At 36.1% G+C, this 13427-nt stretch overlaps 1 protein-coding gene across 8 annotated transcripts in view; it reads right to left on the bottom strand.

The window, feature by feature from the left end:
• LOC143246574 (cell adhesion molecule Dscam1-like) overlaps positions 1–13143 on the bottom strand; it is a 114079-nt gene extending 100936 nt beyond the window's left edge. For 5 of the 8 annotated variants that reach the window (XR_013026045.1, XR_013026046.1, XM_076493517.1 and 2 more), the window contains exons 1-2: positions 12392–13043; positions 419–742 (exon numbers count right to left, since the gene is read on the bottom strand). Coding sequence is in view for 6 of the 8 variants with exons in the window: in XM_076493517.1 (XP_076349632.1) it covers positions 419–742; positions 12392–12479 (412 nt within the window). In the remaining 2 variants the exon portion in view is untranslated. Of the gene's footprint in view, positions 1–418; positions 743–12391 lie in introns of all 8 variants that reach the window. The other 3 variants (XM_076493519.1, XM_076493518.1, XM_076493516.1) reach the window with 3 other exon arrangements.
• Between the last annotated feature and the right edge of the window lie 284 nt (positions 13144–13427).

Below are 13427 nucleotides of genomic sequence, written 5' to 3'. Positions count from 1 at the left end.
TAGTAGTGTAAGACTAGAGAAAAGGCAACTAGTCATCACCATCCGCCGCCAACTCTTGGGCTACTCTTTTACCAACGAATAGTGGGATTGACCGTAACATTATAATGTCCATACGGATGAAAGGGCGAGCATGTTTGGTGTAACGGGGATTTGAACCCGCGACACACGAGTCGAATGTCTTGACCACCTGGCTATGCGGGGCCATATCAAAAAAAAAGTAAGCTAGCTTGGATTATCTGCATAGGTTTTCTGTTGTGTCTCATTTTAATTAATAATTTTAAGACACCATTTCAAAACAACCAAGTTTAACTGTCGTTTTAAAACATTTTTCATATAAAAACAAACACACAACCAAAACGGGTTTACTCGCACAGATTTCTTCTTTCGTTAAGAAGCCACCTAGTGAGTGTTTTCTTACCTCCGTGTACATGTACTTCTCTGCTTAGAATTTTCCCGACACTGTTAGAGACAAGACACCTGTATACAGAACTGTGGACATCTTGCCGGAATTCTTCTTGCTTGAAAGGTGTGAACACAAGAGTTCCGTCTGTTCGGATATGACGTAACCCAGGAATATCTCTTACGTCACTTCCGTCTTGATATATCCATCTGATTATTGGTAAAGACCTTCCTTTTACTGAACATGGTACCGAAGTTCCGTCTGTGTTCATAAAATTTACACTGGTTGGTGGCTCTTGAATAAACACCAGACCTCGAGCGTCTTCTCTGTCATTACGTGAAACTGTATTAAAAAAGACAAAAGAAACATTTATTAAATTAATTGTTTATTTTACTATTAGGTTTACTTTTGATAAATACAGTAAAAAATTCATTTTCATATTTTTGTTCAGTAAATGTAACAAATTATTACTTGTTTTAAGATCACTTTTGTCAGTTAATACGTAGAGAATGTCGTTTTAAGACTTCAACAGACACGCTAAGAATATAGCAACGGAGTATATTATATTTAGACGATCTATTTTACCGGCTCTGCAATCTGACAATAGCCCTGTAGCGCAGTAAGACTGTCATGTCAAAAGCACACACTAGTTCATTCATGCTTTTCATAAGGCATTCAGTGTACGAAAACGACAGTTTTTCAGTGGTTATTTCAACACAGGATTCAGGCTGCTTTACCAACATGACATCCTATCAAATGGTATAATACCCAGTTCCTTCTCCAGTTGCTTTAGGTGTGCAACGACTGAGCAACGGTTATCTAGTGGAAACAAGTTTTGTACATGATTGGAGACACGACTTGTAGAGGACCTCTTTCTGGGTGGTTTTGGTGCTCCACGTTCATTCACATTCCATTATTTTCCATTGTTATTTAGTCCAGGGAATATCTCTGATTTGGAAATTCGAAATCTCTGATTTGAGCATACGAATATTTGCGTAACAAAAAGGAGGCTGTTACATACCCTTCCTATACACTACCTACGAAACACCAAATAATTTCAAAATATATAGTTTCTGATACATTCAGTTCCATTGTAACTTTATATCGACAGTGGTTTTACCGTAACTTACTACTTTGTATATTCTAAACTATTTTAATGCTACATACCGAACCTTCTGTATTAAATAGTGTGTATGTAGCGCGAAAATAACGTGTAATCAGCACATAATGGTGAAATACTGAGTTAAACCGTTGTTTAACTTTGCATACTTATACAAATTGCATTCGTTTATTATATGTAATGCAACCGAATAAACGATGTGGAGCCATACATTTTTCAACATGTGGTCTGCTTGCCTTACCTAAGAATGTGGTTCCATTGTTATTCTTAAAGTGTATCCACAAGCCTAAATTGGATATCGTGTGTCTTTAAGATAACAGAACTCGAACCACGAATCCTCTGATTTACAGTTAAGGCATAGTAAAAAAATAAGACACGTCACAGTTCTTGCATCTGTACTGTATGAAGAGGGCATTTAAAATAGAAGAACAAACTACAAATAACTTTTTTATAGATTAACCTACCTCGTACACTGTGAAGAAAACACCACGGTTACCCAAAGATTAAAACAATTTGAAATGATCGATTAAAAGTGTTTTAAACTGATGTCTTCAAATCCGAATAAACTTCAAGTTAGTGATGTGTAATTAAGTTGTTTTTTAATGATTAAAAATCTATCGACATCTTCTTGCCAATACAGAATATGGAAATACTTTATTTTCCAGCTACGTTTAAGTATAAATTGGACTAAAGCTTCCCTTGTGGTAGAATTTTGGATTTTGAAACTAGCGAGTCGGGTTAGAATTCTCTCGAAACTATTGATTGTCAGCCTTATACATACCAGCTGTGAATGCGTTATAATAATGAAAGTCAATTCCTTAGTGTGAAAGGTGGGTTGTAAAATGAAGCTATGTGACTTTCTTCCGTCTGGTCAATTAATGTCGGTGACATATAATGTTTTTTGGTGTGTTTTTTTAATTTCGCATAAAGCTACACAAGGGCTATCTGCGCTAGCCATCCCTAATTTAACAGTGTAAGACTAGAGGGAAGGCAGCTAGTCATCATCATCCACCGCCAACTGTTGGGCTACTCTTTTATCAAAGAATAGTGGTATTGACCGTCACATTACAACGCCCCCACGGCTGAAAGAATGAGCATGTTTGGTATGATGGGGACTCAAACCCGCGACCCTCGGATTACGAGTCAAGCGCCTTAACAACCTGGCCATGCCGAGCCTAATGAATATAATGTTAAGAGCTTTGCTCCGGATGTAAAATATAAATGCATTTTTAAGGTCATAACAACCTGAATAACTTTATAAATAAATGTTCAATTACGAATTTTGAATTGAACTCTCAAGAAACGGAAGAAAACTTAGACGTTAGTCGGAAGCCATATATCAAACTTTATTTTTTAAATGGAGTAAAGATATTTCGGAAGCCATATACCAAAGTATTTTACTTATATGGAGGAAATATATTGGTCAGAGTCCATATAGAAACGTTTCTGCTTTACAAGAAATAAAGACATTACTCGGAAGTCATGTCTCAAACTTTCTGTTTTACACTGAGTAAAGATGGCGTTTCGTAGATCTCACACCTAATTAGATTTAATACTTTAATATCCTTTTGACGAGTCAAATGTTCTATATATCGACATATAGTTACCTTATGACTTGTTCTATTCTACATTACTGATCAGTGGTTATAGAGCCTCACAAGTTGTTAAAGACGACAAATGCTTGATAAAAGGCCTTTGGGCTATTTTAGCTACATTTGAAGAGTGGATGTCATTGATTAGATATTTGTCATTCGTAAATGATCAACTGCTATTGGAGTCTTTACGACATGCTCATGTATTTAGTTCTTAAGAACTAGCTTGTTGATCGATCTCCAGTTCTATTGGTTTTACCAGGTACACTTTGACAGATTGTTTAGGCAGAGTATTCATGATGAAACTTTTTAGAATGGACGGCAAGTACCTGTTGTGGAGACACAAGTGCAGAGGACGACGTTTCGAAAGTCTTCCGCCTTTTGTCTTCAAGTGAACTTGCCGACCATTCTACTAGGTATAGCTTAACCTACGTGTTGTCGGATGTACCTAAAGAGAGATATCTGATCAGATTAACGAGGCACGACCTTTAAAGTTAACATTTGAAACGGAAATCTAAAGTATCCTGTTTTAAAAAGGTTTCCCAGCAGTTGCCGTCATTTGAATATTGAAACATCACTTGCAAAGTAAATAGTGTAATTGATACACTGAGAACATCAACTGATTTGCTCACTTGAAAGTTGTTGGTACTGTTATTTACATTAGATACAGAGCTGTATATGAAATTATTAGTTGGCTATATGTATATTTACATCAACATAACCAAAATTATGTGTGTTTGATGGAATAATGCGTTTCAAAACTAGTTAGGAATTATAATACTAAACATTATACTTTCTGTCAAATCTTTCACACATAAAGTAAAATATGGATGAGAAACTATTTGGTAGATTTTTTTTTTAGAAAAATAAAATTAGTTTTGATTTAACTCGTGCAGAAGTTGACACGTAGAAGATTGTCCGGAGTTGAATTATCTACAAATTAAACCAACATGTAGATTATCACCAGTGAAATTATTGCTAAATTAAACCAACCTTTGTCTGTTTCACAAAGTAATTAAATAACTTGATTTCCTCTTTCGTGGTCTGTCTTACGCTAGTAACAAATTCAAATATTTTTCAATAACCGCAGTTTTAATCACGTTTAGTTAAATAACCAAGAAATATATATATACGTTTATACTTTTACATATTAATAATTAAAATCTGTTTTCAATTTCTTTTTCACTACTGCTATTTGCAATTTTACGTTCTGTTGGATAAGGAATTAGTTCTAATTTAATTTAAGTTTTCCGAAAATAATTGTTCTATGAAGGAATTATTCATATTTTTTTCCTTCTGGGACTTTAAGTCCATTTCTCTCTTTTCACAGAACTCTTAATTAAACGCTTAATTATAAACCAAGACGTATCTCGAAGGAACAGCACAAGATGTTTTCCTCATGTATAACAAACACTTAACTTTCAAAAAATTGTATTTTCTCATTCTACCAACTTTCTAATTACTGTCTGTAAGAACTTAATGTTATATCAGATAAAACTCTCGTCATTTTGTAATAAGGCCTTAAAAATTCTAAGACATCATTATAATGAAAGTTTAATAAGTAGATTCAAATTTTACAAACATAGATAAATATCGCCATTGTTGTCTGCTTGTTTTGTTTGTTTGTTTTTTGAATTTCGCACAAAGCTACTCGAGGGCTATCTGTGCTAGCCGTCCCTAATTTGGGAGTGTAAGACTAGAGGGAAAGCAGCTAGTCATCAACACCCACCGCCAACTCTTGGGCTACTCTTTTACCAACGAATAGTATATAGTGGGATTGACCGTAACATTATAATGTCCCCAAGGCTGAAAGGGCGAGCATGTTTGGCGCGACGGGGATGCGAACCCGCGACCCTCAGATTACGAATCGCACGCCTTAACACTGTTGGCCATGCCAGGCCTTTTGGTCTGCTGAGGTAATTAATATATTTATATTAAAAAATTATATTTTTCGTTAGATAATCACTAATATTTATATGTTTTTTGACGTAGGGAGATTAAACCAGTGTCTCAAAGACTCACATTCTTTTTTCGTTTACAACAAAAATGAAACAACACAACCACAATGCATTTAAACAGGCTAACTAAAAGTCGTTGACTTCAGGTATATATTTAAAGTAAGTTTTATATCATAGAAACTGTTGTTGGACAGAGAGTGTATTGTATCTTACTTAGTGGATAAACAAAGATAGTACCTCGAGAATTTAAATTTTTGCCTAAACTATTGTTATTTTTCTAAGAAAGTGTAAGAAACACAACAATGTTTTGTTCTCTTTTAGACATTTCTACTGTTGATATATCAATGATATGTGGTTTCTAAATATCCACGTTCGTTTGTCACTTAGATAGTAGCTTTTGTGAGTTGAGTCAGAATTGTTCTTAATTTGGATGAATATAGCCTTCACAGAAATACTGGCCCTACCTGTCCTCTTAAGACGTGTTGTAATAACTTATAATTTGGCATACGTCTTCTCCTAATTCGTTCCTCTTTTTGTTAACCTGAAGATGACCTATGAAGGTCAAGACTTTCTTCTTTACTTTATTTTATTTAAAGTGTTAATATCTATACCAGTCGTCTTGAAAATACATTTTTTTACTTCAAGTGGGTTTCTCGTTATCACGAATTAATTCGTTTCCACTGTAAGGCCAAGACACTAAACCAATCTCAGTTCGTTACATAAGTTCCACAGGCATTATCCTATTGATAATTTCAACTTTGATTATTTGTTAGCTCTAGCCGAGAAGGTATAAAATGTTCTTACATTAACAACTACGTTTGCAAGCGATTAATTGGTCTAAACGGGTGAAGTTCTGTTTTAAATCCTAGATGTAGGCCCGGCATAGCCAAGCGTGTTAAGGCGTGCGGCTCGTAATCTGAGGGTCGCGGGTTCGCATCCCCGTCGCGCCAAACATGCTCACCCTTTCAGTCGTGGGAGTGTTATAATGTGACGGTCAATCCCACTTTTCGTTTGTAAAAGAGTAGCCCAAGAGTTGGCGGTGAGTCGTGATGACTAGCTGCCTTCCCTCTAGTCTTACACTGCTAAATTAGGGACGGCTAGCACAGATAGCCCTCGAGTAGCTTTGTGCAAAATTCAAACAAACAAATCCTAGATGTAATGTGAAACATTAGACTATCTTTAGCAATACTCTTAAAGCACAATTAAAACGTTTCGCTAAACAGTGATCGACTCATAATTTGAGGGTCGTGGATTCGAATCATCGTCACACCAAACATGCTCGCCCTTTCAGCCGTGTGGGCGTTATAATGTGTTGATCAATCTTACTATTCCTTAGTAAAAGAGTAGCTCAAGAGTTGGTGGTGGGTGGTAATGACTAGCTGCCTTCCATCTAGTCTTACACTGCTAAATTAGGGACGGCTAGCGCAAATAGACCTCGTAGCTTTGCACAAAATTCGAAACAAACCAAACCTAAACAGTGATTCAGTTAGAATACACGTGGAGAAGATGACAATGCACAAGTGATAATATGTTTCCATTGTTTTAAAATGTGAAGAGAGAATGATCTGGTTTCTGCTGATTCTTTTCTTTGTTTCAAATCACCGCGAAGTTCAATAAACGCGAGCTTAGCTCTAGTGCTTAGGTTGAATTTCATTTAATCATGAATACCTTAGAAAAGACTAAAGTTCTGATTTGACAGATGCAAACAATTAACCCTTTTCTAAGTAAATAATAAAAGTTTACAAAAATATCAGAAACAAATTTTGAATGCTGGTGCGTTGTACATATCGTACCAGTTCCAGCTTACTAAGACGAAGTTAATCGGCAAAAATGTCATATATTTGATCTGACAAGAAGTGAAGCAAAACTTTGCCTACAGTGTTCAGAGCTTGGTTTCACAAAGTATATTTTAAAGGTGGTAAAGTATTAATATAGGTGTAAACTTGATAACACTTTTCATTGTCGTTTGTTTTGTAACCAGAGATCTCCATTCTCGAGAACTAAAATAAAATCGGTTCACAAAGTTCGTGAAGACGGTTTGAGCAAAGGTATGTAAAAATATTACTTTCTCAAAGTAATTTTAATTTGTTGACAATAATTAAAACTAGTCTTGATTTGTGATTAGTAGAGAATTTTTTAATGTCCTTGAGGGTTTCTACTGATTTGTTTTTTACATCTCTGCACCTATTAATATGTGTATATTTACGTGACAATATGTAAACCCACTGTCTTATGAAATGAAACCAGCTAACCATTAAACAATAATTTTGTTTGCAGTAAGGGATTTACTATTATATATTTATTTTAATATCGACGTTGGTTTTAACTAAGTTTATATATAGAAATGCTTGTTTGTTTTTTGAATTTCGCGCAAAGCTACTCGAGGGCTGTCTGTGCTAGCCGTCCCTAATTTAGCAGTGTGAGACTAGGGGGAATGCAGCTAGTCATCACCACCCACCGCCAACTCTTGGGCTACTCTTTTATCAACGAATAGTGGGATTGACCATCACTTTATAATGCCCCCCACGGCTGGGAGGGCGAGCATGTTTGGTGCGACCGGGATTCGAACCCGCGACCTTCGGTGTACAAGTCGAACGCCTTAACACGCTTGGCTATGCCGGGCCTTTAGAAATTCAATAAACGTGTACTGTTAAATGTGTATTGCGAAAGTCCAGCCTATTCTCTAAATTTATAGAAGATTCTCGAGCGTAAGAATCAACATTGTACGATGTGTTTGTGTAAAGTACCAGTATTATTAATGAAACTTTGTGGAATGGACGGTTCCGTCTTTTGAAACGTCGTCCTCTACACTCTACTAAACAGTCTATCAAAGAATACCAGTATTGTTGTCTTAGCTGAAATTTCTGGTAAACCTTCTCTCAGTATTATGAAAGGTAACTATTGCAACGCGGAGAGAGTATATGTTGTTAATTTGCTACAGTTGGGATACTATATATCTCGGAAACCATAACTCTGGTAAACGTTAATTAATCGGAAACCTAAAGATATTTGACCAAGAACATTTATAGAATTCAAACATTATAAACTGTTTAACTTCAGAGAATTGACCTCGGACATGTATATTTCTACAAGGACATTAGATATCTTCCTCGGTGGAAAGTTAGCTTGTAAACTGCGTGAGGCCAGCCAAGAATAGGGCTAACTAACTTCCCGTCAAGTGAATTGTACCTGTGTGTCAACAAAGCGCTAATTCTCTCCATAAATTATTCATTTCCAAACCAGATAGAAGACTCACTATTGTTTGTAAGTTTGTAACACTTGTTTATAAATTACTGTTGGTAATAACCATTTATAATAACGGCTATTATAAACTGCATTTTTGTTTGTGTATTAAAATACATTTGTGTTACGAAAGAAAACTGTGTGCATTAATCTTGTTGACAAATGTCATAAATTTGATATATATAGCAACATTGAATTAACTTCTAAATTTAACAGCAACTTGTAGTAACGTTTACTTATGCAGAAAATAACTTCAGAGCTTCCTATTACATACATTGCAAATTGTTTAGGCCCGGCATGGCCAAGCGCGTTAATGCGTGCGACTCGTAATCCGAGGGTCGCGGGTTCGCATACCGGTCGCACCAAACATGCTCGCCCTTTTAGCCGTGGGGGCGTTACAATGTGACGGTCAATCCCACTATTCGTTTTTAAAAGAGTAGCCCAAGAGTTGGCGGTGGGTGGTGATGACTAGCTCCTTCCCTCTAGTCTTATACTGCTAAATTAGGGACGGCTAGCGCAGATAGCCCTCGAGTAGCTTTGTGCGAAATTCAAAAACAAACAAACAAAAACAAGCAAAATGTTTTGATATTTCAATTCTGTAGTATCGCAAATCAGGCACGAATCTAACTATCTCAGTCTGTGTGGTCACTCGCAAAGTGTCGTTTTGCTGAGGCTTATTTGGATTGTTTGAAAAATAGCTGGTTAAATTATATATTTTTATAATGTTTATCCTTTGACCTTCTAAAATTGGAACGTAGGCTTTTGTACAAAAAAAAATAGATATGTATATTGGACAGTGGTACATGTCCTCTAAACTTCAAGGTGATTGGCTAAAAGTGTGAAGGAGTCGCATTTAGTTGTTAGATAGGAGAAGAACATTGAAGCTTAGTTAATACAGTATATCGCCCATGTATTTGAGAGAAGACATTTCTCTACTGGTAAGCCTACATTTATAGCAATACTCAGTATTATTACATTAAAGCAGGTCTGATTAAGTTTAAGTAAAACCTAGCTAAAACTGGCTTGTTTTTAAGGTAAAGCTCATTTCTGCTAGACTTAAACTAATATAATTATTTCAAGAAACTTGTCTCAACATTACCAGCTTTAAATTGGTGTGATTACATTTAGGATACACGTCCAAACTCAAGTAGATTTAAAATATCATTAATTTCAGTGAAACTAAATTTTAGAAGTAAACTGACAGTGTGGTTGTTTCTTTTTACTGACAGACTTTTAGTGTGTATATATACCAAGTACCCAAAACATTAGTACATCGTAAACCCGATATTACTTCATAGACTTCTTGTTATATGCCAAATGGGCCATGCTACATTAAACAATCTAATGATAACACAGTAGTTTTTATATACTCTTGTTCATGCTATATTTGGCTAATATCTCGATCATTCCGAAACGAATAAAGAGATTAAATGTGGAATCGATATTCTGTGAAACAAAGATTAATAGTTCAAAGAAACATGTATATTCTTAAGCCTTGCAAGTGAAAAAGTAACTAAGTTTTGTCCATTGCTAACATCCATTTCAATTCTAAAAATGCGGCATGTTTAGGACTTTGTCTTACGGGGACACAGTAATGAATTTTTCATTGATTTATTTGCTTTCCCAGTTGAATTTTGCACAAAGCTGCTTGAGAGCTATCTACGATAGTCCACAATCCAATCGTCAATTTTTGGGCTATCTTTATCAAAGAATATTGTCACTAACTGTGACGAACTCCCATACTATAACACACCCTGCTGCTGAACTGGTGAGTAGTACAGTCGATAAAGTTAAAAAAAAAAACGATCTGATGAAAATTTTTATATCACAGATGGGCAAAATCAGAAGTATGTGTCGCCATTATTAGGGCCTGGCATAGACAGATGGTTAGGGAACAAAATTCATAATTTGATGGTCGAAGGTTCGAATCTCCGTCACACTAAACATGCTCGCCCTTTCAGCCTTTCGTTGGTAAAAGAGTAGCCTAAAAGTTGGCGGTGGGTGGTGATGACTAGCTGCCTTCCTCTAGTCTTATACTGCTAAATTAAGGACGGTTAGAGCAGATAGCCCTCGTGTAGCTTTGCGCGAAATTCAAAAACAAATAACTGGTACGTGCCTTAAAGCAAAAACTAGAAATAGCTTTATGGAAATATTATGTCGTGCCAATTACACGAGTATATACTGACGTAAAATTGTTCGTAATGACCACTGGTTCACTTTTTATTGTTTTTGTTTCCAGGTTAATATTTTACTCAACTAATTATTATTTCCAGTTACCTATTTTTGACTATCTTCATCTTGTCTTATTAAAAGTCTATTAAGCCGGAGAAATTTTATCAGGCATGAAATAATAGCATCCCTAACATATAAAAACTGAAATTACTTAATTATTAGACTGCTGTAAAGTTATACAAATGTCGAAATAACATAATTAATTTTTAGCGTCTTGAACTAACTGAATTACCACCATATAAAATTGTTCTGCTGTGATTGCGTCACACAAAATTTATTTGTTGTCGTGAATATGAAAATAATATCAATTTCCTTCAGATATTCTAATTAGAAAGTAAATACAAATACAACTTTTTTAGATGCTCCAACATGGCGTAGTTTAAGATTAAAGACAAAAAAGGAACAACCAGTTGTCAGTGTAAAATTTGTGAGGTTTGCTCAGAACGAAATCAGTTTTAAACATTGCTTTGGAAATGAAACCTACAATGAAATTTTGATTACTAGGCGAGTTTTATTGATAAAGTGTTGAATGTGAAGTTTATTCAGTAAGTAATAACTGACTTAGAGTCTTTTAAGGCCCGGCATGGCCAGGTGGGTTAAAGCGTTCGACTCGTAATCTGAGGGTCGCGGGTTCGAATCTTCGTCGCATCAAACATGCTCACCCTTTCTGCCTTGGGGGCGTTGTAATGTGACGGTCAATCCCACTATTCGTTGGTAAAAGAGTAGCCTAAGAGTTGGCGGTGGGTGGTGCCTTCCCTCTAGCCTTACACTGCTAAATTAGGGACGGTTAGCGCAGGTACTCCTCGTATAGCTTTGTGCGAAATTTAAAAAACCCAACAAAACAAACAGAGTATTTTGAAGATACATAACCCTGTCTTATATTTATAGCTAGAAGACTGAGTTATTTGATTATTACCAGGTTCTGGTTAGCGATCCAAAGTTTAACCTTCAAACAAAAGAATAAATTTATAACAACTCGAAATTGTGTATACAGTATTAACATCATGAAAAATGTATTCTTTATGACAAAATTATGGAACTGAAACAAAAGATATAAAAGTCACACACGTTAGGGAACGTCTCATATAAAACCAAACAACTTTTTCTTTCATATATAAAAACACCTGAAAAAGAGATATGAAAATATTGGCATATCATATATTACTGGAGACAAATAAAACTTACAAAAACAAGCAAAACTTTAGAACACTGTAAGAAAAGCATGATTTATTACATAAAGTGGGAGTGTATATCAGTTCAATTGTATTATTAATGCAATTCGAAGAAACAGAAAAAAAATCATTTGTCTCTCACTCAAATTGCTATGATATTATTTTAGGTGGTTTGCGACTCTTTAATATTTAAATAAACCGCCCTCTGTGACCATGGATCGGTTATAAGAGTTATATTCATGACCTTCTCTGATAGACAATGAGGTGGAAATGATTAGCTGCCTTCCTTCTAGTCTATCGCTTCAAAATTACGGACGGCTGGCGCAGACAGCCCTCGAGTAGCTTTGCGCGAAATTAAACATGTTAAAAAAATCTCAACAGGTTATTTCCGTTATTTAGTTATACTAAGATTTTGAAGTCAAAAGTATAGTGAACTTGATTGAATGAACAATTGTGAATACTGGGAAAAGAAGGAAGACCAGAAGGTAAAATATTGTGTTTTACAAAAGTCATTCATTCTACTCACTTTCTGTTCAATAAACAAACCAGAACAAAAATGCGTGTGTCGCTCCAGTGTAAAAACAGTTTGAAGTCCAAGAGATTAATGGATTCAGTGGTCTACTAGTGCATCCGTATTCACTAGAATTCTACCTGATGTATTGAAGCTGACTTACCGCTTGTCGGCCCAGAAGCCGTCCAAGTTGCTGTCACGACGAGGACTTTTACAAAGTTCCACAACAACCAAGCTTTTGACAGACCCATTAACACTGAATGTTCTACAGACGCACTATTTGCAGCATGTTGTATACAGGTAAGTTGACGAAGAACTACCACATAAAGAAAACGCTGCCCGCTAATCGTAAGAGAAGTGGTGTGAAACGACTAAGTGCTTTCCTTCGTGTCTTGGTGTGAAACGACAAAGTGCTTTCCTTCGTGTCTTGGTGTGAAACGACAAAGTGCTTTCCTTCGTGTCTTGCAAACACGTTATTTCTGAATTTCTAAGTCAGTGAAGAATAATTACTGTTACTAAAAATCAATTATCCTATTAGTCAGGACATAGAATCTATCAATTCGGATGTATAGACTGTTTTCAGTGATGTAAAAAAAAACAAAATTTAGTCTTTTTTCAAAACGTTTGCATGAAACCGAATTATCATAGACTTGATAAGTTTCGAAACGAAACTTCTCGAAGTTTCTAACTGGAATAAATGACGCGGTCTTCAAAATGCTACCTAACTAACCTAAGGAGTTCCCGAATGAAATCTGGGATTTCCATACCATTGCCGCATCCGGTGACGGTTTTCTCGTGGCTCGTGCGGTCGAGATTCCGTTCGTTGTGTGAGGTACCGAGATGGACGAACGTGTATACCCTGACGCCTGCGTTATCGACCGTTCCGTTTACTTCAGTGATAGACAGGGAAGCGATCTTTACTGGGATAATTCAGCACGAGGGGGCCCGAGCTCCTTTACCAGTTTGTCGTTTTCTATAGAAGGTAATGAGCTTCTGGAAGGAGCGTAATGAAGCACCGCTCGGCTCTTGTGCTGAGATCTTAGCTTCGAAACCCGAGATGAGGTGATAGCCTGAACATGCGCCGTCAACTTTACTTCATTAACTCCGAACTTTACACCCCAGTACACTTAATAAAGTAGAAACGAGATTTGAGATAGTACAAAGTGGCGTGACATCTGCCTGGATCCTCCTGATTACTC

The sequence above is a fragment of the Tachypleus tridentatus genome, chromosome 3 (assembly GCF_004210375.1).
Source record: "Tachypleus tridentatus isolate NWPU-2018 chromosome 3, ASM421037v1, whole genome shotgun sequence".
Lineage (NCBI taxonomy): Eukaryota > Metazoa > Arthropoda > Merostomata > Xiphosura > Limulidae > Tachypleus > Tachypleus tridentatus.
Note: the sequence above shows the minus strand (reverse complement) of the source record. Positions and strands in the feature narration are given on the sequence as shown.